At 36.7% G+C, this 23,834-nt stretch overlaps 1 protein-coding gene and 1 pseudogene across 2 annotated transcripts in view; both read left to right on the forward strand.

The window, feature by feature from the left end:
• The window catches only part of Snapc3 (small nuclear RNA activating complex polypeptide 3), a 30,917-nt gene that overhangs the window by 4,789 nt on the left and 2,294 nt on the right, over nucleotides 1-23,834 (forward strand). The window contains exons 3-7 of one of the 2 annotated variants that reach the window (XM_027950577.2): nucleotides 6,710-6,794; nucleotides 10,149-10,253; nucleotides 12,984-13,133; nucleotides 20,287-20,369; nucleotides 21,661-21,825. In XM_027950577.2, the coding sequence (XP_027806378.2) occupies nucleotides 6,710-6,794; nucleotides 10,149-10,253; nucleotides 12,984-13,133; nucleotides 20,287-20,369; nucleotides 21,661-21,825 (588 nt within the window). Of the gene's footprint in view, nucleotides 1-6,709; nucleotides 6,795-10,148; nucleotides 10,254-12,983; nucleotides 13,139-20,286; nucleotides 20,370-21,660; nucleotides 21,826-23,834 lie in introns of both variants that reach the window. The other variant, XM_027950578.2, reaches the window with a different exon arrangement.
• On the forward strand, nucleotides 17,529-19,767 carry LOC114104446 (dynactin subunit 6 pseudogene; annotated as a pseudogene).

A 23,834-nucleotide genomic window follows, 5' to 3' on the forward strand; every position in this document is an offset into this window, starting at 1 on the left:
ATCACTGCACCCAGCAAACTCCCTTACTTTTAAACAATAGTAATTTCTGTTATATTATTTTGTCCATCCCCCTTACTTCTGTAGCCAAAAAAAGCACCATTTACTGATCCAGTATATACTAGAATATATACTGGACCAGTAAAAGGTGAAAAGGAGACATTTTAGAGTCCTGCAAGAAAAAGAGAACCACAAAATTAGAGGCTTTACAATTCTTATTCCATAACCAAAACAATCATGAACAATTTTTAAAAACTAAATTCTTATATATCTGAACTTTGACAGAAAAGAATACTGTTAAATTAGGAATCTTGTAAACTACCACCACAACTCCAAAGTAGCGCTAAAACAAACAAGAGGAAATAAAATCCAAAGATAATTTACTGCAGAAAATCAGGAAACAACTGTTTATTCAGATCAACTTGGGAAACTATTTCCTTTTCCCAGAAAATAACCAGGAAACAGAAGCAAGCTTAGGTCTATACTCAACACAATTGAATATACTCAAGCATTTGAGAGTATAGAAACACCTTGAATTAGAAATTTAAAAACTAAATGGAAGAAAAAATAAACTAAGTGAAAATGATGGTGAAAAGGAGAAATGAAAAAGGGATGTGTAAGAAAGAAATAAAAGAAAAAGGTAGAATTATAAGTGAATAAATTAGGAGATACCCTAGAGAGATACTCAGATGAAAATTTAATGAGAGTCTATGAAGGAAGGCTTGAAAACAACCAAGAGAATTGAAAATTATATAAAGAAAAAAAGTATAATGAGAGAAAGTGTTGATGATGTATTATCAGAGTCCCTGGAAAAGGAAAATAAAGCAGTGGAACAGAATTAATGTTTAAAAATAGAATCTAAGAAAAATTTCCATAAGGGAAACAAAAGCTAAAATTTAAAGTGAAAGGCTCACTGCGTATGTGGGAAAATTAACCCAGAATTATCAACTTGGAAATATAGCTTAGTAAAACTGCCATATTTATCAGAGATAAATATAAAATCAGCAAGCCTTCTAGGCAAAGCAGAAGATAACCTACAAAGGCAAACTTACAAAAAGCAGAAGATGTTTTGGAGCTAACATAAAAAGCAAGAAGACAATGTAGCATTATTTTTTAGGAATTTATTTATTTTCAGAATTTTATTTATTTTTGTTTGGTTTGTGATGCTAGGGATTTAATCCCAGGGCCTTGCATATGCTAGCTGAGTACTCTGCCACTGAACTACGCCCCCAGCCATTGAACTAAGGACTTTATATTCAGTTGAGGTATATAAAGTATTGAAGATATGGAAAAAGTTTTTCAACATGCAAGAACATGAATAATTCCTGCAGCATTTCTGAGGAAAGACAGAAGGATAAGCCTCATCCAACCAATTGATGATTGAAAAATTTTCAGCAAAATGACTAATAAGGTGAGGATAAGTGTGAAAGACCAATGTACAGTGTTTGTGTGTTAAAGTATAATATTGCAACTAAAAGAAAGAAAAGAGATTAATGTGTAGGCATTAGATGGGTTTTAAATAATTCTGAGGGGATAGGGAAAAATCCTGACTCAAAGAGGCTAAAAATAAAAGAGTTGAACAAAAGTATATCAGAGACCAGTCCAAATGCTCCAAAGCCTTGAAGAAAGACATTTTTATCTTTTTGATGGTATTAAGGGTTGAACCCAGGGTTATATGCATGCTAGGCAAGTACTCTACCTTTTAACTATATTTCCAGCCTGTCTATTTATTTGGCTATTTTTTGATGCAAGGTCTTGCTAAGTTGTCTAAGCCTACCTTGAATTTGGGATCTTGCCTCAGCTTCCCTAATAGTTGAGATAACAGGTGTGTACCACTGCACCCAGCTCAAGAAAAGCTTAATTATTTTTATGAAGCAGACATGGCACTGATGCTTAAACTAGATGGGGACAGTATAGTGAAAGAAAACTTGATACCAGTGTTATTCAACACAAAATATCAGGTAATCCAATACTATATTAAGAAGACTCTATGCCATTTCCAAGTGGGATTTATTTCAGGAATGGAAGTTTGGTTTAATATGAAGTCTAAAGAGCAAATCACTTGTTTCCAGAGATGCTGAGAGGCTTAAAAACATTTAACACTATTCCTTATAAAACATTCAAGGAAAGAAATCGGAAGGATGCTGTTCTGACATGGTGAAATACATGTAACTTAGTTGTAAACCATGTGTCTTATTCAATAGAGAAATAATCTGGGAATTTCAACTAAGATCTGTAACAAGGCAAGCATGCCCACTATTGCCACTACTTTGCAACATTTTCCTGCAGGTATTAGCCATTGCAGTTTACTGGAAAAATCAATTAGAGATTAGGTAAAGAAGTAAAAAATCAATTAGGTAAAGAAGTAAAAACCAGGGGCTAGGATTGTGGCTCAGTGGTTGAGCGCTTGTCTAGCACGTGCAAGCCCTGGGGTTTGATCCTCAGCACCACATAAAAAAATAAATAAACAAAATTGAGGTATTATGTCCAATTATTTCTAAAAAATAAATATTTTTTTTTTAAAAAAAGAAGTAAAAACTCCATCTGTACATGATACAAGTGTACCTGGAAAATCCCAAAGAAATTAATGCTAAAACTAAATTAAGAAATTTAGTGAAAGAGAAGAATACAAAATTGGTATATATAAATCAATAGCCGGGGGCTGGGAATGTGGCTCAAGCGGTAGCGCGCTTGCCTGTCATGCGTGCAGCCCGGGTTCGATCCTCAGCACCACATACAAACAAAGATGTTGTGTCCGCCAAGAACTAAAAAAATAAATAAATATTAAAAATTTAAAAAAAAAAAAAAATAATAAAATAAATCAATAGCCTTGCTAGGTACAGTGTTTCATTTCTGATATTCCAGCTCCTTGGGAGGCTAAGGCAGGAGAATCATAAGCTGAAGGCCAGCCTGGGCAACTTAGTGAGATCCTGTCTCAATAAATAAAGGGGATGTAGTTGAGTGATAGAGCATTTGCTCAGTGTGTGTAAGGGCCTGGGTTCAATCCCTAGTATTGCAAAAAAAGATAAAAAAGAAAAGGACAAAATAGCCTTCATATATTGGAAAAAATGCAGTTAGAGAACATAATAGTAGAGAAAATGTCATTTGCAATTGCAAAAAGTCAAATACTTACAAATATATTTAACAAGAAGTATATAAAAATTATGTGAGGAAAATTTTAAGACATTGCCGAAAGACTCAGAACACTTGAATAAATGAAAGATACTCCCTGTTCTTGGATAGGAAGACTAAACACAATGAGTCATTTCTTTCTCTGAGTTAAAATTTATAAACTTAATGTAATCCCAATAAAAGTATTGTTAATAATAAAAATTATTTTTTGGAGTTAGACAAGTTGATAATAAAGTTCATATGGAAAACATGGAAGAAGACCTAAGAAAATTTGGGATAGAAGGGAAATTATAAAGAGTAGTGGTTTTATTAGATAATAAAATATACTTAAGACTTTTTTAATTACAGCAATGGGAATTGGCTCATGAATAGACAAATAGTTCAACAAAGCAGAATAAAGTCCCGAGTTAGTAAAATACATAAGAAAGTTAAGTATGACACTCTTCCCAAGAACATACTCCAAACAGATTAGAGATCAAAATATATGTAGAGTCCGAAACATACAAACCTTAGTGGAATAAAACTGATTGAAATTCAGAGGAATTTTTTTAAATGTTTATTTTATCTGTTTAAAAAAATTTTTTTAATTGTTGATGGACCTTTATTTTATTTATTTATTTATATGTGGTGCTGAGAATCAAACCGAGTACCTCATACATGCTAGGCAAGTGTTTGTTCTACCACTGAGCTACAACCCCAGCTCCTGAGGAACTTTTTTTAATTGATAAAATTGACTACCTAATATTAAAAATCTTTTCATGGCAAAAAACAAAAATTCATGAAGTCCAAAACAGCTGTCAAGCTTAGAAAAAGATATTTATAATATGCACCATAAAAAGCTAATATTCGTGGGCTGGGGTTATAGCTCAGTTGGGAGAGTGCTTGCCTCGCATGCACAAGGCCCTGGGTTCAATCCCCAGCACCATAAACACACCCAAAAAAAGGTAATATTCCTAATATGTGGGAAAAACTAATAATTCATACACACACACAGATAAAAGTAGGGTCTGAGAATGTAGCTTAGTGGTAGAGCACTTGCTTGGCATGTGCAAGGTCCTGGGTTTGATTTCCTGCACAACAAGTTTAAAAATAAAATTGACAAACATTTTTAAATTTTCTATCTACCATACTCATTAGAGAAGTGAAAATTAAAACTGCATTGAGTTGCCTTTACTAGCCTATCAGTGACCGTAAATTTTAAAATATGCATTATTTTGATAAGGCTGTGGGAAACAGGTGTTTTCAAACATTGCTGATGAGAATGCAAATCGATCCAACCTATGTGCACTTCCCTTTTTGATTCAGCAGTCCCACCTATAGCAATCTATACTGAAGATATCCCTCCAGCAATAAGGAAGTAAATGTGTATAAGGTTATTGTATTGTTTGCAGTTGCGAAATATTTGAAATAACATATCTCCACATACATAAAAGAGTATCGAACACACTGGGAGATCCACACAGTGGAATATTTTGCAGCTATAATAAATGATGGAGAAGGATGAACCCAGAGAATGATTTCCAGAGAGGATTTATAGTAAGTGAAGAAAGCAAAACCCAAAGCAGATGCCACCCTTCATGCAAAATGATGTGCGGGGTATAATTCACTGGTTCTCATCTGTAAATTTACATTTTTATTGCCTGTTCTGTAAAAATAGACCATGACCCTTTAATATTTTTCCTTTGGGAACTGGCACGCATTGTTCAGCTGTTCCAGTGAAAAAGGGCAATGAAGAGACCTTGGGGCACTTGAGGGATCTGATGTGCTGGCTCAGCATGATCCCACAGTGCACATAGCTTCCCCAGTGCCCAGCCCCTGCAGTGCACTGCAGTTTTTCCCTGCCACCCACTTCCTTAAACAGTTTTTTTTTTGGCACCATTAAAGGTGGATTTCCAGCAAGTTCCACTGATATAGCACTGCGGCAACTTTTTTTTTTTTTTTTTGCCATTCGTTGAGTCATAGCCAGGTCTCCTGCACTAGTTCTGGATCTTAGTCCTTAGAGGAGAAAAGGACTTCTTGGGCCTTCTTACCCAGTGCTAGGAGTAGGGTGTTCCTTTTGTCTACAATTCCCTTTGCTTCCTTGCAAATCCCTCTTTATTCCAGTCTTTGGTTAAACTTAATAATTCTTAGATTAAGCTTTCTCTGTTCAAATTACTGTTTGGTTTTTTCCTCCTAATTAAACTCAGAATGATATAGAAGAAGCTAAAATTTTAAAACACAGGTATTTGAACAAAAGAAATGGAAAGGATAAACCAGAAGTATAGAGATTGATTTCCTGTAGGAGGCAGGTGGGAAAGGGGCAAAAAGAAGAAAGAAAATGGGATCAGGTTACTAAGGACAAAGAAGGCTTGACACCTCTGACTCTTTGGTGCCATAGTAGTTTTACATCTCGCATACCCCAAAAGTAATCAGACAAAACCAACCAGGATGTACAAGGGGGGCCCCAAAATAGAATAAAAAAGTCTAACAAACGAACCTAACTCTATTCCAAATGAATAATGTACCAACACTGAAGAGGAGGGGAAAGAAGGAATTAACTTAAGTCTACTACATAAGGAAATCTCCGTACTGATGTAAGACCGAGGACAAAAAGAACTGTTCATGAGTTAGTATTTCTTATAGGATTCATGGGATTTATTTTTACTAGAATTACACTAATAAGTAGATTGCCAATCGTGAGAGCTGGGTTTTCTCTCTTGAGGAAAAAGAAGTTAAAAACAAAGAAGGCTACAATGAATCCTGTGGTTTTAGTTTGAACTCCCTCATTTATACCCCAAACTGGCGATTAGGCCCTGGAGTGCTCTACTGTTGAGTTACATTCTTGATCCTTTAAATTTTTATTTATTTTTTGGTACTGGGGTTTGAACCCAGGGTCACTTTTATCACTGAACTGTCTCCCTAGCTCTTTTCAGTTTTTTATTCTGAGACAGTTTCGTTAAGTTGCTGAAGCTGGCCTTGAACTTGTGATTCTTGTGCCTCAGCCTCCTTAGTTGCTGGGATTATAAGTATGTGCCACACACCTGGCTTATTTTTTTAATTTTGAGATGGGAACTTGCTAAGTTGCCCTGGCTGACCTTGAACTTGTGATTCTCCTACCTCAGCTTTCAGAATAGCTGGAATTACAGGTGTACACTACCACACCCAGCTCTTGATTTTAAATATATTATAGAAATACAGTTCCTTGTGCAGGCATGAGTTAGCATACATATGTATATTTCCTTCCTGTCTCAGGACAGACTCAAGGGGAGGAAGGAAAAATAAGTGATGCCTGTGGGATCCTGAGTAGGAATCTGGAATGGGCAATGGAGAGGCATTGAATTAAATTGTGTGAAGGTTGGAAAAGGTCTGTAGTTAATAATGTTACATTAATGTCATTGTCCTATTCTTGATCCTTGTCTAATCATATAGGATGTTAACTTAGGGGAAGCTGGGCAAGAGATATAAAGGAACTCTTTGTACTGTTTTTGCAACTTTTCTTTGTCTTAAACTAGTCTACAATAAGAAGCTTAAAAAGATTTTTATTTTTTTGAAGTCCCAGAAAAGAATGTTAAACTTTGATTTTTTTGTGTATCTACAACAGGGTTAGAAAGAGGTTCCTGGAACATCGGGAAGAAACCATAACGATAGATCGTGTTTGCAGACAAGAAATATTTGCTTATGAGATGGTAAGACTCTCATCTTTTTTACCAGTGTTTCCCAAGAAACACTCAACTCACTCATTGGATGCTATTAGTAATGACTATATGGTAGCTTTGTATTAGATGTGCTTAGTTGCAAAACACACTCCATTGAGACTAAGAACTCGTTAGAGAAAAGGACTCAAAAGAACTCAGTTAAGCACATACTTGACTCAGATGGCTCCCTTTATCTCTGCTTTTGGTTTGGTCTTATTCTCACGAATGCTATATTTGTGTCCTTTTTACCATCCTGTTCCTACCCTTTTTGTTCTGTTTCTGATTTTTACTTTAACCACATTCTTAATTCATTATGTCATGTATAAAACCCTAAGAAAAATTTAAGAAGATGAATATTGAGGAATTAGAAGCTACTAGACACACTGAGCTCAGCACCTGCCATGTGCCAGACTCTGTGCTGGCCACTTGATAGTGCAGAAGGGCAGGAATTGTTTCTCCCTCTTTATTTTTTTAAATTATGGTAGAATTTAACATAACATAAAAATTATTGTTTTAACCACTTTTAAGTGTTCAATAAAATAACATTAAGTACATTTCATAAAAGTATGTAGTCATCGCCATTGTTTTCAGAACTTTTTCATCATCCCAGACGTAATTCTTATACCCATTAAGCAATAACTCACAAGTCTCCCTCTCATAGCCCCAGGTGACCACTCTTCTCCTTTAAATTTCTATGAATTTGCCTATTCTAGGTACCTCAGATAAGTGGAGTCATATAATATTTGTCCTTTTCTATATGGCTTATTTAGTATAATGTCTTAAAGGGGTGTTGATTTTGTATCCAGCTTCTTTGATGAATTTGTTTATTAGCTGTGTTTTGATTGGTTTTGTGTGTGTGTGTGTGTGTGTGTGTGTGTGTGTGTATTCTTCAGGGTTTTGTACAAGACTGTGTCATCTGTCATCTGCAAACAGAGATATAACTATTTTTTCTTTTCCAGTTTGGTCATCTTTCTTCCTATCTTTCTCACTGCTTTCCCCATTCCTCTGGCTAAAGCTTCCAGTACTGTGTTGTGTACAAGTAGGAAGAGTGCACATTTGTCTTGTTGCTGATGTTAGGAGGAAGGTTTTGTCTTTCACCATTGAATATGATGTATATGACCTTTTGTATTGTGTTGATTCCTAGCTGATACAGCATTTGAGAGAAAAAGACCAAACTAAAAACAAGGCAATGTCATGTTTTGTAAAAGACTTTTTGTACATCAGTTGAGGTGATATGTTTTTTTCCTTGTTACTCTGTGAGTGTGGTGTGTTATATTGAGTGATTTGCTATGTTATCTTACATCCTAAGAACAAATCCCACTTGATTGTAGTGTATAATCCTTTAAATATACTGCTGAATTGTGTCTAGTATTCTGTTGAGGATTTTTGCATTCATATTCATAAGGAATGTCGGCCTGTAGTTTTCTTTTTTTGTGGGATCTTTGGTTGTGGTGTCAGGGTAATTCTGGGCCCATAGAATGAGTTAGGAGGAGTTCAGTTCTTTTCAGATTTCTTCTGCAGAGCCTGAGAAACATTTGTTATTAATTCTTCCTTAAATATTTTGTAGAATTCACATAGTCATGTTTTCTGGTCCTGGACTTTCCTTTTGTAGTTGTAGATGGACAGCATGCCTTTATTTTGTTTATTTATTTATATGTGGTGCTGAGGATCAAACCCAGTGCCTCACACATGCCAGGCAAGCGCTCTACCACTGAGCCCCAGCGCCAAACCCGAGAGTTGAAACTTTTCTTTTATATCCTTCTTTTTCTGCGAGGCATGGTGGTGCACATCAATAATACCAGACACTCAAGAGGCTAAGGCAAGAGAATCTCAAGGAATTTGGTGACACCTTGTCATAAAATAAAAATTAAAAGGACTGAGGGGCAACTCAGTGGTAGGGTACTCTGGGTTCAGTCCCAGTACTGCCAAAGGGGAAAAAAAAGCCTTTTTCTGTGAAATCAATAGTAATGATTTTGATAGTTTGAGGCTTCTTTCTTTCTTTTTAATCAGTCAGTAAGAGTTTTGATGTTTTTTCAAAGAAATCAGCTTATTTTTGTTGATTTTTTTCTATATCATTTTTCTATTTTCTGTTTCATTTATCTCCACTCTGTATTATTTCCTTTTTAATCTCTGCTATTGTTGAATGAAGAGTTCTGTATATGTCTTATTAGGTCAAATTGTTTAAAGTGTTCAGTTCTTCTACTTCTTTATTAATCTTCTGTCTTGTAATTCTAAGTGAAGTATTGAAATTTCTAACCATTATTGTAGAACTGTTTCTTCAATTTTTTTTTTTTTTTTTCCCCAGAGACACAGTCTTACTTAGTTGCTTAGGCTAGTCTCAAGCTTGTGGTCCTCTTGCTTCAGCCACCTAAGTCACTGGGATTATAGGTGTACCATTGTGCTTAGCTGGATGGTACCTTTATTAATATATAATGCTCTTCTTTGTCTCTTATAATCTTTTTGGCTTGAAATTTGTTTTGTCTGACCAAAAAATATGTGTGTGTGTATATGATATATATATATATATATATCTCCAGCAACAACTGTCTTCTGTTTATTATTTACATGGGATATACTTTTTTTGAACTTTCTGATCTGTTTCTAAAGTGAGTGTCTTTAAGACAACAGAGAGAGAAGCAAGGTTTTTCTTTTTTGTACCAGAGATCGAACGTAGGGGCACTTAACCACTGAGCCGCATCCCCAGCTCTTTTTATTTTTCATTTAGAGACAAGGTCTTTCCAAATTGCTGAGGCTGATGCTTTGAACTTTCAATCCTCCTGCCTCAGCCTTGAGCTGTTGCGATTATAGGCGTGCACCACTCCACCCCCATCAAGGCTTTTAAATCCATTTTACCAGTGTGCCTCTCTAATAGGAAAGTTTAATCCATTGTACTTGAATTAATTACTAATAAGGAACACTTTACTTCTGCCAGTTAACTATTTGTATGTCTTATGTACTTTCATGTTATGTATAGAATTTTTGTGGTGTGCCATTTTGATTCTCTGCTTTTCTGTATATATTTTAGGTATTTTCTAGTGGCTACCTTAGGGATTCCAGTTCAATCCTGCCTCTCTGTGTGTGTGTGTGTGTGTGTGTGTGTGTGTGTGAGATCTGAGGATCAAACCCAGGGTCTTTACCAATGATCTACATCCCTAGCCCTTCTTGGGTGATTTATGTCACATTGCCAGCAACAGTTCTACAAAATAAATATTTTCTGTTTTTTCATAGATGAGATTAAAACTTTGAGCTGTTTGACTCAAGCCTTTGCTACTAAACATTGTACCATACTACCTCTTATCTGAGTTATAGTATCTGACTTCAAGGTCTCCATTTTTTTTTCTTCAGGAGTCACATGCTATGGGGAAAAAACCTGAAAATTCAGCCGACATGATTGAGGAAGGAGAGCTTATCCTGTCTGTGAATATCTTGTATCCTGTTATATTTCATAAGGTCAGTAGTAAAACCTTTTGAATTTCATGGAAATTGTTTTTGGATTATTGTGCTTACTGAACCCAAGGCTTTGCACACAATAGGCATGTGCTCTGCCACTGAACTATATACCCCCAGCCTCTCTACAGGTAACTTTTCACAAAGGGTTTAATTATTCAGAGTCATATTCCTTAGGCTTCAAAATAAACATAAGCATATGCTGTCTCTCGGGCATATTATTTTTAGAGCTGACAATCCATATTCTTGGCTTTTTGTTGTTGTTGTTTTAATGAGGAATAATAGAAATAAGGTCAAATTTCAAACAATCTCTTGATTATAATTATAGGATTGGAATGCATACCTGATCTCTTTACTAGAAGCAACTGAAAGTATATATAAATCCACAGTGTTTTTTTTTTTTTTTTTAAAGAGAGAGAGAGAGAGAATTTTTTAGTATTTATTTTTTATTTTTTTTTAGTTTTTGGCAGACACAACATCTTTGTTTGTATATGGTGCTGAGGATCGAACCCGGGCCACACGCATGCCAGGCGAGCGTGTTACCGCTTGAGCCACATCCCCAGCCCCCACAGTGGTTCTTAATTCAATTCTTTTGTTTGTTTTTTATTTGTTCTTTTTAGCTATCCATGACAATAGATTGTATTTTGACGTATTATAAATACATGCAGTACAACTTTCCTTGCGGTTGTACATAATGTGGAGTTACATGGGTCGAGTATTCATATATGAACATAGGAAAGTAATGTCCAGTTCATTCTGTTCCCACCACCCCTCCCTTCCCTTCATTCCCTTTGTCTAATCCAAAGTACTTCTGTTCTTCCCTACCCACCCCACCCCACCTTGTGTGTTAGCATCCACATATCAAAACATTTTTGCCTTTGTTTTTTTTTAATATTTATTTTTTAGTTTTTCGGTGGACACAACATCTTTATTTTATTTGTATGTGGTGCTGAGGATGGAACCCAGTGCTCCATGCATGCCAGGCGAGCGCACTACCGCTTGAGCCACATCCCCAGCCCTGACCTTTGGTTTTTTAGGATTGGCAAGATTGGTTCATTTCACTTAGCATGATAGTCTACAATCCATTCATTTACTGGCAAGTGTCATAATTTCATTATTCTTTATGGCTGAGTAATATTCCATTATATATATATATGTACCTACTCAGTTAATTTTATTTTCCTTTTTTTTTTCCCCCTTTTTCCTGCTAACGAGGATTGAACTCAGAGGCACTCAACCACTATGCCACATCCCCAGCCCTATTTTGTATTTTATTTAGAGACAGGGTGTCACTGAGTTGACTAGCACCTCATCGTTGCTGAGGCTGGCTTTGAACTTGCCATCCTCCTGTTCCAGCCCAAGCCTCTGGGATTAGAGGCATGTGCCACCACGGTGCCTGGCCTCAGTGAATTATTTTTTTTTTCTTCTCTTTTTTTGGTTCTGGGGAATGAAATGGTGCTCTACCACTCAGTGTCATCCCAGCCCTTTTTATTTTGAGGCAGGGTCTTGCTAAGTTGCCCAGGCAGGTCTTGAACTTGTGATCTTACTACCTCAATCTCTAAGTAGCTGATATTACATACAGGTATGTTATATCTGGCATGAGTACATATTCTTGATTCCTCAAATGTGTCCTACGCTCTGATTGAAATATTACCGTTCAGCTGTCCATGATGGCTCGTGCCTGTAGTCATAGTGACTTGAGAGGCCAGTGCAGGAGTATCACAGATTAAAGGCCAATTTCAGCAACTTAGTGAGATCCTATCTCAAAATCAAAAGGACTGGGCATTTAGTTTAGTGATCAAGTGACCTGGGTTCAATCACCTGTACCAAAAAAAAAAAAAACAAAAGAGAGAGAGAGAGAAATATTGCTATGCATAGATTGTACTTATAAATAAACAGGCTTTTATGAAGTGTCTGCAGTGTACTTAATACTAATTACCTTGTTTGATTAGTATCTCAAATTACCATTTAAAAAAATGAAACTTTTGGGTTTATAACCTGAGTGCTTGACTTCAGTGATACAACCTGTAGGAAAATTTCAAAGACGAAGCTGATAGATGTGGCAGATAAAGTTACATTCTGTAGGCTCTTAATCCTTGGATCAGCTTAGTGGCATCTTGATCATACACTTAAACTAGAAGAATTCTGTGGCCAGGTATTTCAATTGTACTCATGGGATTTTAATTTGTGGAGGTGATTGAGAAAGAGATTAAAGCCATAGAAAGATGTTTATTACTTAAATTTCCTGAGAGAGGGCGCACCACACAGGGCTACAGAGGGCAGTAAGGAGAGGGGAGACCTAGAGCACAACCTGCAGGAGTTTCTACAGCAGCAGCCAGGTAGGGCAGGGAAAATATTTAGGACTCTGTGGTTTCAGTAATTGCAGTGAGTTGGGGACATAAGGCTGGCCCTTGTCATCAGCTGCCTGACCCTGGTTAATTTAAGCTGACAGAGCACCAGGGAAATACTGGCTGGGTTTGAGGGTTAGACAAAGGAGGTGGTTTTAGAATATGGGCTGTGGGCCACAGGGGAGTTGTAAACAACTTTTACCATTAGTTTGGTGATATAATTCATGGAAGTTTTCAGACAAATTCACAGTCTGAGAAAACAGAACACCAAGTTACAAGGATTAAGAAAATCAGTAACTTCATTTAGGTCTGTTTATAACAGGATTTCTGGTTTAAATACTTTTACTATAAGTGGACATTTACTTATTTACTGTTTGACTTTTAGCACAAAGAACACAAACCATACCAGACGATGCAGGTCCTGGGCAGTCAAAAGCTTACTGAACTGAGGGATTCGATTTGCTGTGTCAGTGACCTCCAGATTGGTGGAGAGTTCAGCAACACTCCTGACCAAGCTCCTGAGCACATCAGCAAAGTAAGGTGATTTCCTGCTCCTCCCCACAAAAAACCAACAGTAAACTAAGGAAATAGTGGTTACTCTGGCAGGTTCATCAGTATTCTAGTCAGTGCTTCCTTCTGTGTGATTCCATCAAGCTGCTGACCTGCCTTTTCCTTCTCTACATCATCAGAACTTTTTCATAGAAGTGATATTCTTATCTTGACTTCCTCATTTCTCATCTATTCTAAGAACACTCCTGCTCTTGACCACACAGTTATTTGACCAATTAGTGCTTTTTTTTGATGCTGGGGCATGCTCAGCAGGTGGTCTACCGCTAAGCTACCCAGCCTCACTGTTGCATTTGACTTTGCTGTTCACTCCCTCTTGTTTCAAACTCTGGGAGTTTAAATCTGTCATAACTACCCTTAGCATAAAATGCCTGAAAGCCTCAATAATTGCTCCCCTTCTTCACATTTCTCGGAGTGTAAAAGGGCCTGTTAGTACAGTGACTAACACCAATCAGGGAGATGATAGATGGAGTTGGTCCTTGCTAGTGTTTGTCCTGTGGTGTTCTCCACAGGACAGAGAAACCTTGGATACCCCTCTAAAAGGAGCAGAGTTGACAAGCTGGCTATCCTCAGAATTTTCATTGCTCATCTAAGCAAGATTCTTCTGTGTTTCAGCATAGAGCTGAATTAATTCTGTTACCTATTACAACCCCAGGCCTAACTGACCCACTGTAGGAGAAAGAATCTCTTCTGTAGAAATGTAAAGAGGGATTTAGAACAGTAAAGATGGAGATAGAGTTTGGACAAGAACCAATACAATCTCCTGTTTGCCGTTTCCTTTTCCACCAGTTACATCAATTTTTATCTCTTCTTAGTTTGACATATAAGGCCTTTTATAATAGTGATTCCCAAATTAACTCCTTTCATACTTCCTATCTCTATATCTTGGGCTTCATTCAGCACATTGAATTTGTGTGTCTTCCTAATGCATCCCATACTTTGTCATGCCTCTGGGTATTTCAACACCTCCATGCATCTGGTGAGTTCATACTCATATTTCCAAATCCAGCTCAAAATTCACTTACTATGCAGTTTTTCTTGACTGTCTTCTCTTTGCCTCTCTAGCACCTTTTGATTTATTCCATGCTCATATTACAATATACTGATGCTGTTTGATGTGTGTCTGTCTGGCCCACAGGCTGGCTGTCTTCTAGTCTTTTCAGTGATTGACATGGAGACTATCATCATATCTTACATACAGATTAAAAACTTAAAATATTTTTGAGTTATATTGAAAATGATTTTTTAAGATATTTAGGTTCTGGGGCTGGGGTTGTAGCTCAGCAGTAGAGCACTTGCCTCACACGTGCAGGACCCTGGGTTCGATCCTCAGCACCACATATAAATAAAATAAAGGTATTGTGTCCAACTACAACTAAAAAATAAATTTTAAAAAAAATTATAAAAAAAGATAATTAGATTCTTCAGAGCTGCCAGGTTCAGTGCTTTTGAAGATGATTATGATGAGAAATAAGAGGAATTTCAAGACTCTACAAAGCAGGAAATATGAGATTTATTTTTTCTTCAAAGGAGAAGCAAACAGCAATCTTCTGCAAAGTTTCTTAATCTTCCCCCACACAAAGTGATAAAATCAATTTAACAAGAAAAATCTGAATTCACCCTTGTCATTGCAACCTTGTCATCAATACACTGAGTAGTTTGAGTCGGATTTGGGAATCAGTTTTAACCTCCATGAAACCATGGAGATTGTTTTCAATCAGGTTTAGTTAATTTATAGTGTGTACATTGATGCTAATGCCTTGTTTTCTAAGCAGGGGCTAAATGACGCATGGTACCATTTCAAAATATTTACACATCTACTGTAGTATTGTTTCTGCCTCTTCCATCTGGTAAGATAATACCTTCTTTTATTGAGCTAAGTATATGAGAACTACCACTATTTTACAGGTAAGGAAGAGTTCAGATACTGTTAGGAGTTGCCGTAGTTCAATAAGCAGCAATGGAGGCTGAATTCAGATCCCTGTCATTTCCTCTTGAGAGGCCCATGTTCTTTCTTCTTTGCTATGTGGCTGGCATTGTACCTGGTTTTAGATGTCTTTCTCTCCTCTTTTGTTTACTTAATCCATGAGTGAAATCTTAAGCAGTGATGAATAAAATACTTCAGAGGCTTCTAGTGCATGGACTTCCTGGAATCTATTCAGAGACCTATCTTGTTTACTTCTGGTTCTTCAGCTATATTTTAGAAAGGCAAATGCATATAAATTAGATTTTGCTAATGTTATCTTTTAGCCTTGGAAAGATTTTTATTTCGTTGATTGGAGCCTTTGTATTTTATGGAATTTTTTTTTAAGGTTTTTGTTGGAAAATTTCAAACAAACCAACAAGAAAGAGAATAGTATAAAGAACTCTTATGTACCCATTACCCACCTTCAGTATTTCTCGGTGTCTTGACAAAATTATTTCATGTATTCACCGTATGGTATCATAATACCTAAAAACTTCGAAAATAATGGAGTTCTCATGCTGTCAGGGACAGGGATATATTTGGCATATATTTCATTGGCAACGGTGGAACAAATTAGGAAGCTATAGCTTTTATGACTGAGGAAATAAGAATTTTTATTCCAACCAATAAATTTTTTTATTTTTTATTCTTAGTTGTAGATGGACACAAAATACCTTTTTTTTTTTTAATGTGGTGCTGAGGATTGAACCCAGTTCCTCACACATGCTATTTAAGCACATTGCCACTGAACCACAACCCCAGCCCTAAATTTTTTTTTTTTTTTTTTTTACATTTTTTTAGTTGTTGATGGACCTTTATTTTGTTTATTTATTTATTTATATGTGGTGTTGGGAATTGAACCCAGTGCCTCACATATACTCTAGGCAAGCGCTCTGCCACTGAGCTACAACTTCAGCCCCTAGCCAATAAATATTTTAAAATAAATTTCATATGACAGGACTGGGAGAGTTTGGTCAATGTCATTAATCTCTTTTAAAGCCTTAAAATGTAATGTGCTTTGCTATTTGGTTTTGGTCCATAATAGTTCAAGAATAGAGTAGGTTTTTAAAATAAACATCACTGCCAGTAGCCAGGCACAGTGGTACACAGCTACAATCCCAGCAACATGGGAGGTTTGAGGCAGTAGGATCACAAATTTGAGGCCAACCTGGCAACTGTCTCAAAATAAAAAGGGATGGAGATGTAGTTTAGTGGTAAAGCAGCACTGCATTTGATTCCCCAGTACCAAAAAAAAAAAGTTTTTTAATAAGTTTTTTTAATGGTTCCTCATGTTTTAATGTCTAATCTATTTACCATTTCTACTTTGCATAGATTAGTCAATCTTTTTTTTAATATATTTTTTTTTTTAGGTGTAGATGGACACAACACAATGGCTTTTATTTTTATGTGGTGCTGAGGCTCGAACCCAGGTCCCGCCTGTGCTAGGCAAGCGCTCTACCACTGAGCCACAATCTCAGCCCCGATCAGTCAATCTTTAAAAAAAAAAATTATTTTTAGTTGTAGGTGGACACAATATCTTTATTATTTTGTTTTTATGTTGTGCTGAGGATTAAACCCAGTGCCTCACGCATGCTATGCGAGCACTACCACTGACCCACAGCCCCAGCCCTCAAGTTAAAAAAAAAAATCTAGGGCTGGAGATTGTGGCTTAGTGTCTTGACACTAAGCCCAGTAGAATGCTGGGCTAGCACATGTTAGGCACTGGGTTTGATCCTCAGCACCACGTAAAAAATAAATAAATAAAGGTATTGTGTTCATCTACAATTAAAAAGTATGTTTTTTTAAAAAAAATCTATAACCGTGCTTCTTCAGCACTTCTTTTCCAAGATCATTTTCCTCACAGCAGATTACAAGAATATCTCTGAAATTCTAATGTAGCTGATTTGAATGTTTTTGAGCAAGTAAATTACTAGTAAATAGCCTAAAATTACACACAAGAAATTATCTTGGGCTGGGGATGTGGCTCAAGTGGTAGCGCGCTCGTCTGGCATGCGTGCGGCCCGGGTTCGATCCTCAGCACTACATACAAACAAAGATGTTGTGTCTGCCAAAAATTAAAAAACAAATATTAAAATTCTAAAAAAAAAAAAAAAAAAATGTCAGATGACCATACTAGTGATAGTTAATTTGTAAATGAAAACAGTAACTACAAACTTAGGTTACACTAGATTAACAACAACCTGTGTGTTTACGTCCCCCAGCCCCCCTTCCTCAGGGCCTCATGCATGCTATGTAAGCACTTTAACAAAGAGCTATCCCAGCCCTTTTAAAATTTTTTGAGACAGGTACTCACTAATTTGCATAGGCTAGCCTTGAATTTGTGATCCAGAGCCTTTCGTGTAGCTGGGATTATAGGTGTGTGCTTTGTAATTAATTATGTCGGTAGGCTTTAAGTTGTTTAAATTACATAAGAATTACTTCTCTATAAGTATTTTGTAATGATCAAAAGTTTTATATACACCAAACTTATTACCAAAAGCTCCATCCTTTTTCCCAAATGCCAATCCAATAATGAGAACAAGGTTTTGAGAAAAAGGAAAAAGTGTTATTGTGTTGCTAACAAAGGACAAATACAGGGACTTCTGTCTCAGAGACTGTGATTTTGACTCTCAGGGGAAACCAGAGGACTTTTAGAGGTGATTTAAAGGCTACATTTCAGCTGTGACTTGTCAGAGATCATGATTCATTTGTAGACTTTCAAGATAGCCATATCTTCAGTTTTCTGGCACCTTCCTGAAGTCTGAATTACTTTATTCCTGTGGTGTGTGTGTGTGTGTGTGTGTGTGTGTGTTTAAGAACAGATAACTTGGCCTAGAACAGGAAAAAGGGTAAGCTTGCTTTCCACCAGGGTTAGTGAGGGAGCAAGGGAAGAAAAGAAGTGGGGGAAAATGTCAGTTTTAAAATAAGCTGCAGTGGCAAAGCAGCAAGGGTTATGTTCAAAGCATGAAATGGACCCTCATTACACTTTGCTTCCAAAATAAAACAAGTTATTCTGTCAGAACTTTTTCGACCCTCGCTTCCCCACTTTGAGATTTCTACAAGTATACTAAGTGATAGATTTTGTTGTAGCAGACAAATATGGTATTAAATACATTATATCTTTTTATCTCCACAACAACCTGTGAAGAATGTGATGGCTTTTACTTTAGAGGAAACAGGGTCAGTGAGATTTAGTGACCTATCCAAGGTGAAACAGCACAACCAGTTGTGTCTGTTGCCAATGTAAGATGATTTACAAATGGGGAAATAAAGATTATTAAGAAGGAAAAATCAGAGCTACAAAGAAAAGAAGTTATAGGATTAGGTTAAAATTATTTTAATATCTGAAACTTAAATTCTTGCTTTTGATTCTCACTGCAGTCCTTGTAAAATACTCTAGGAAATAATATTATTCTCACTTTATAGGTGAAGAAACTGAAGTCTGAAGAAAGATTATTATGTACCTAGAATCACAAAGATAGTAAGTTACTAAGTGGTGGGTTAAGGAAAATAATTCAGATTCTCTGATGCTCAGCCAGGGGTCTGTTTCTACATATTGGTAAAGGACAAATCTAATAAAATGATTCTTAGCTCTGGTTGCATATTTTTCCTAGAGAGGTTTGGAGAAATACTTATGACCTGGGCCTCATATTTAGAGGTGCTCATTTAATGAGTCTGAGGTGAGACTTGGTCTTTGATGTTTTTCTGATTCTGTTATGCAGTGAAGATTGATTGATGGAAAGTCTGATAGATTGAAAGTTAACTGTAGAGCTCCAGCTGTAGATCAGGCCCGTACAATGGCGGAGAAGACTCAAAAGAGGACCAAGGACGGTGATTCACCCCAAAGCACGAATTATTGCTGAAGCTGGGCCAATAGTGATTGGTGAAGGTAACCTGATAGAAGAACAGGCCCTCATCATAAATGCTCATCCAGATAATATCACTCCTGACACTGAAGATCCAGAACCCAAACCTATGATCATTGGCACCAACAATGTGTTTGAAGTTGGCTGTTATTCCCAAGCCATGAAAATGGGGGATAACAATGTCATTGAATCAAAAGCATATGTAGGCAGAAATGTAATATTGACAAGTGGTTGCATCATTGGGGCTTGTTGCAACCTAAATACTTTTGAAGTCATCCCTGAGAATACAGTGATCTATGGTGCAGACTGCCTTCGTCGGGTGCAAACTGAGCGACCACAGCCCCAGACTCTACAACTGGATTTCTTGATGAAAATCTTGCCAAATTATCACCACCTAAAGAAGACTATGAAAGGAAGCTCAACTCCAGTTAAGAACTGAGAACAGGGTATATCAAGATAACGTTCCCTCTTTGACTACTCTCTTTCGAAAGGGCCACAGTGTTTGTACATTCTTAGCAGCTCACAGAATAATGTGTGTTGACTTTATTTGATAAAACTGAGAGAGGAAATTAGTGGATTTCCATTGTAACTGTCCTTTATAATTTATATAAAAATGTATTATTTTCCTATACCTATGCTCTTTTCTGATAATTTACAGATTCATTTTTTCTTTTGTTATATAAAATGTTAGGCACAAATTAATTATGTAAAAGACTACTTATGATAAGAAATGGCATGAGGTTATGTATTCTAGCATATGCTAAACTAAATAAATAAAACTGCTGATGACAAAAAAAAAAAAAAGAAAGAAAGTTAACTGTAAAAAGTTCAGATCCCACTACTGTGCCTACTACTATGGTACCCAAGGAAAGATTATTTTAAGAATAGAAATTTCAGCAACTCTGGAGGTGGAGGCAAGAAGATAGCAAGTTCAAAGCCAGCCTTAACAACTTAGTGAGGCCCTAAGTAACGTAGCAAGACTGCGTCTCAAAATCAAGAATAAAAAGGGCTGGGGATGTAGCTTAATGTTTCAGTACCCGTCCAGTCCCTGGTACCAAAAGAAAAAAGAAAAACCACCTCTAGCAATAGGGTAAAATTGAAAAAGCCTTGAAAACTAATGTAATACTTTTTGCATAGTAGGTTCCCATTAAATTTTAGACAAATGTATGACCTGAGTTTCCAGAAGTTGCTTTAATATATGTTATCTTATGCTATATAAATTCTACATACTTAGATCAATTCCATAATTAAGAGTAGGCTTTCTCTCAATACCATTTGTTTTCTTGTAGGACCTATACAAATCAGCCTTCTTCTATTTTGAGGGAACATTCTACAATGATAAAAGATACCCAGAATGCAGAGATTTGAGCAGGTATAGTTTACAAAAATTTTCTCTAAGTCCTTTCCTTTTTCTACTTCTAAAAACAGATAGCTCCACAAATCCTATTATTAGTCCATTAAGGATCTTTGCCAAGGAATTTTATAAATTTCATATTGAAATTACACATATCTAAAAAAAATTAGGTCCAAGACTAAGATTTTATTAGTCTCCAGTCTTTATGTTTAAACTCTTTCTTCTGCTTGTTCAGAAGATACTGTTGTTTGCCCTAGGTGAATGAATATATAATGGTGTTTTGGTATTTAACATAAAAATTTACCTCTAGTACCATTTTATTTATTTATTTTTTAAAATATATATATTTTTTGTTGTCAATGGACACAATACCTTTATTTTATGCATCTTTGTGTGGTGCTGAGGATTAAACCCAGGGCCTCACACATGCAAGATGAGTGCTCTACCACTGACCCATAGCCCTAGCCCACCTCTAATACCATTTTAATTAGACCATACTTCCATTATCAGTGTTCTCATAGTAAGACCCTACATTTGTATTTTTTCTGAGCAGTTAATATAAATGCTTGCTTTATAGCCCCCACACTTCCCACATTTTTGTGGTACTGGAGATCAAACCCAGGGTGCTGTACCACTAAGACGTGTTCTTAGCCCTTTTTATTTTGAGACGGTCTCACTAAGTTGCTGAGGCCAGCCTCAAACTTGTAGTCTGCTTCAGCCTTCCTAGTAACTGAGATTACACATGTGTACCACTGTACTTGGCCTCAGTATATATTCTAGTGCAGCAGTTCTCAAACTTGGTCTTAGCTCCCCTTGGTCTTAGCTCCCCTTGATGGGGTAAAAAGTTGAGGTTCCCAAAGAACTTATGGGTTATAGTTGTATCTATTGTATTAGAAATTGTGAAACTAAGAAATATTTAAGATAGTTAATCTTGTTACATTTACATTTTTGTGAAAAATACATTGTCCAAAATAAAATGAGAAGAGTAGCATTGTTATGTATTTTGCATTTCAAGCTGAAGTGATAAGCATCACCCAGCCTCCAATAAATTGGTTGGTTGTGAGAGGATGAGAGATAAGGCTTAGTATGATTTTGACCTCAGGGACCACACTTTGAGAACTGATACTAACAGATGAAGAAAATTCATTGTGTCTGATTCCAGAATGTATATACTGATATGGTCTTCCTGTCAAGGTGGCATCTGTCCAGTTAATTGGATGAGCCAGCTGATGTGAAATTCAGCTGCCACTAATCCTTTCCTAATTTCTGTGGAGCAGTGATAGATTCTGGCATTTTTTTCTTCCCTCAGAACTATCATTGAGTGGTCAGAGTCCCATGATAGAGGATATGGAAAGTTTCAGACAGCTAGAATGGAAGATTTTACCTTCAATGACCTGAATATTAAGCTGGGTTTTCCTTACTTATATTGTCACCAGGGAGACTGTGAACATGTTGTTGTCATTACAGACATAAGGTAAGTGGCGGCACATTTTGTTATTCAATTTTCTTCTCTTTATTTCTCACTATAAACGCACAAGTAGTTTTTCCTTTCTTTTTTTTTAATAAAAGGAATCATCACTGCAGCTTGGTTTGGGAGCAGCAAAAAATGTCTTGTTTTCCATGTAGTGACCAATTCTGTGTGTCCATTTGCATCTTCAAGAGATACTTATTACTAGTTTAAAAATCTGTAAATTCTTTTAAAAGTTTCTCCATTTGTATATTCATTCTGTATATCATGTAGGCCCTTTGCTTTATACATGTTGCTACTATGTGGATATTCCTAGGTTTCTATTTTTCATTTTTCCCTCTGTGGTGCTGGGGAATCAAACCCGAGACCTCATGCATCCTAGGCAAGTGCTGTATCACTGAACTACACTCCCAACCCTAATTCTAAAGTTTTTTGTCTTTTAAAAGAAGAGAATTGGAGCTGGGTATAGGCATATGCCTGAAATTCTAGCGATTTGGGAGACTGAGACAGGAGGATGGATTGCAAGTTCAAGTCCAGTCTCAGCTACTTAAGAGACTCTAAAAATCCAAAATAAAAGGAGCTGGGATGTAAGCTCTGTCAGTGCCCCATGTGAAGCTGGGTTCAATTCCCAGTATCAAAAACAGAAAACAGAAGCTGGGCATGGTGGTACATGCCTGTAATCTTAACAACTCCGAGGCTGAGGCAGAAGCAGTAAAGTCCTGCTTTACTGCTGCTTTGATTCATTCTGAGACTAAGTTTTTCATGGAACAGATATACCTGTTTTTATTATATAAATAATAGGAACTGATGCTTCTAGAAAGTCCCTTTTTCTGTTTTCAGGTCTTAGTGATCAGTCTCTAAAATTTTATATCCTTATTAATCATTCTTAGGAAGCTACCACTGAAAGTACTTCACAAATTGTCTTGATAAAGATGTAAGATGTGTGGTAAGGCCTAAAGAGAATTATTTATTCTAATGGAAAAGTGAAATCCAACATGATAGATCCAGAGACTGCAGCCGGATGCTTGGAGAACTGAAGAGACATGTGTGAGAAGAAAATAGACCCAAAGAACTTCCTTTTGTTGTTTAACCCTGATACGTTGTTCCTATTAAGTCAGAAAATAGAGAACTGAATTAGAGACATGTACATTGCAAGTTAAACAAATGGAAACATGAGAAACTTAGTAGTTAGAAAACAAAATGTTACACAATAAGTGAAATTGTAAACTGGGCACAGTAGCACATGCCTGTAATCTCAGTAGCTCAGAGGCTGAGGCAGGAGGATCGCAAGTTCAAAGCCAGACTCAGCAACAGCGAGGCTCTGAGCAACTCAATAAGCCCTGTCTCTAAGTAAAATACCAAATAGGCTGGAGATGTGCTCAGTGGCCAAGTGCCCCTGAGTTCAACCCCCATGTCCCCCCACCCTCCCCCCCAAAAACAAGAAGAGAGTAAATTGTGGGGCTGGGGTAGAGCTCAGAGGTAGAGCGCTTGCCTCACATGTGTGAGGCACTGGGTTCAATCCTCAGCACCACATAAAAATATAGTGCATCCATCTTTAATTGTATGACTTAGGTGGATTAAATTAAGAATGGAAGAAATTTTCCCTAGTGGGTGAGGCAAGATCCAGGAGAGTTAACTTCAGATTTATTTGAAATCTGACCTTTAAAACTAATTATGGTGTATTTGTCTTTGGTAATATATAAGCCTACTCTTCCATTCAAAGGAGGAGGAATGTGCTTGCCTTATGACAAAATAAGATGGAAAGGGGTTGAGGAAGCCTGGCTCTGTGGTAAACCAGATTAACTAGCATGTCTGAAGCTGGGTTCAATCCCAGCACCACCAATAAAACGGAAAAAGATGGAAGATCACACCCACTGTTCTCTGAAGGTGTGGGCATACTGACTGCTGTAACCAGTGTCATTCCAAGGCTGTAGAATAAAACATGGCACTTAAACTCAAGGGAACTTGTTGATGAATTGGTCAACAAAAGAAACAATTATCTGTCTCAGTGCTAA

This window comes from Marmota flaviventris, chromosome 13, assembly GCF_047511675.1.
Source record: "Marmota flaviventris isolate mMarFla1 chromosome 13, mMarFla1.hap1, whole genome shotgun sequence".
Lineage (NCBI taxonomy): Eukaryota > Metazoa > Chordata > Mammalia > Rodentia > Sciuridae > Marmota > Marmota flaviventris.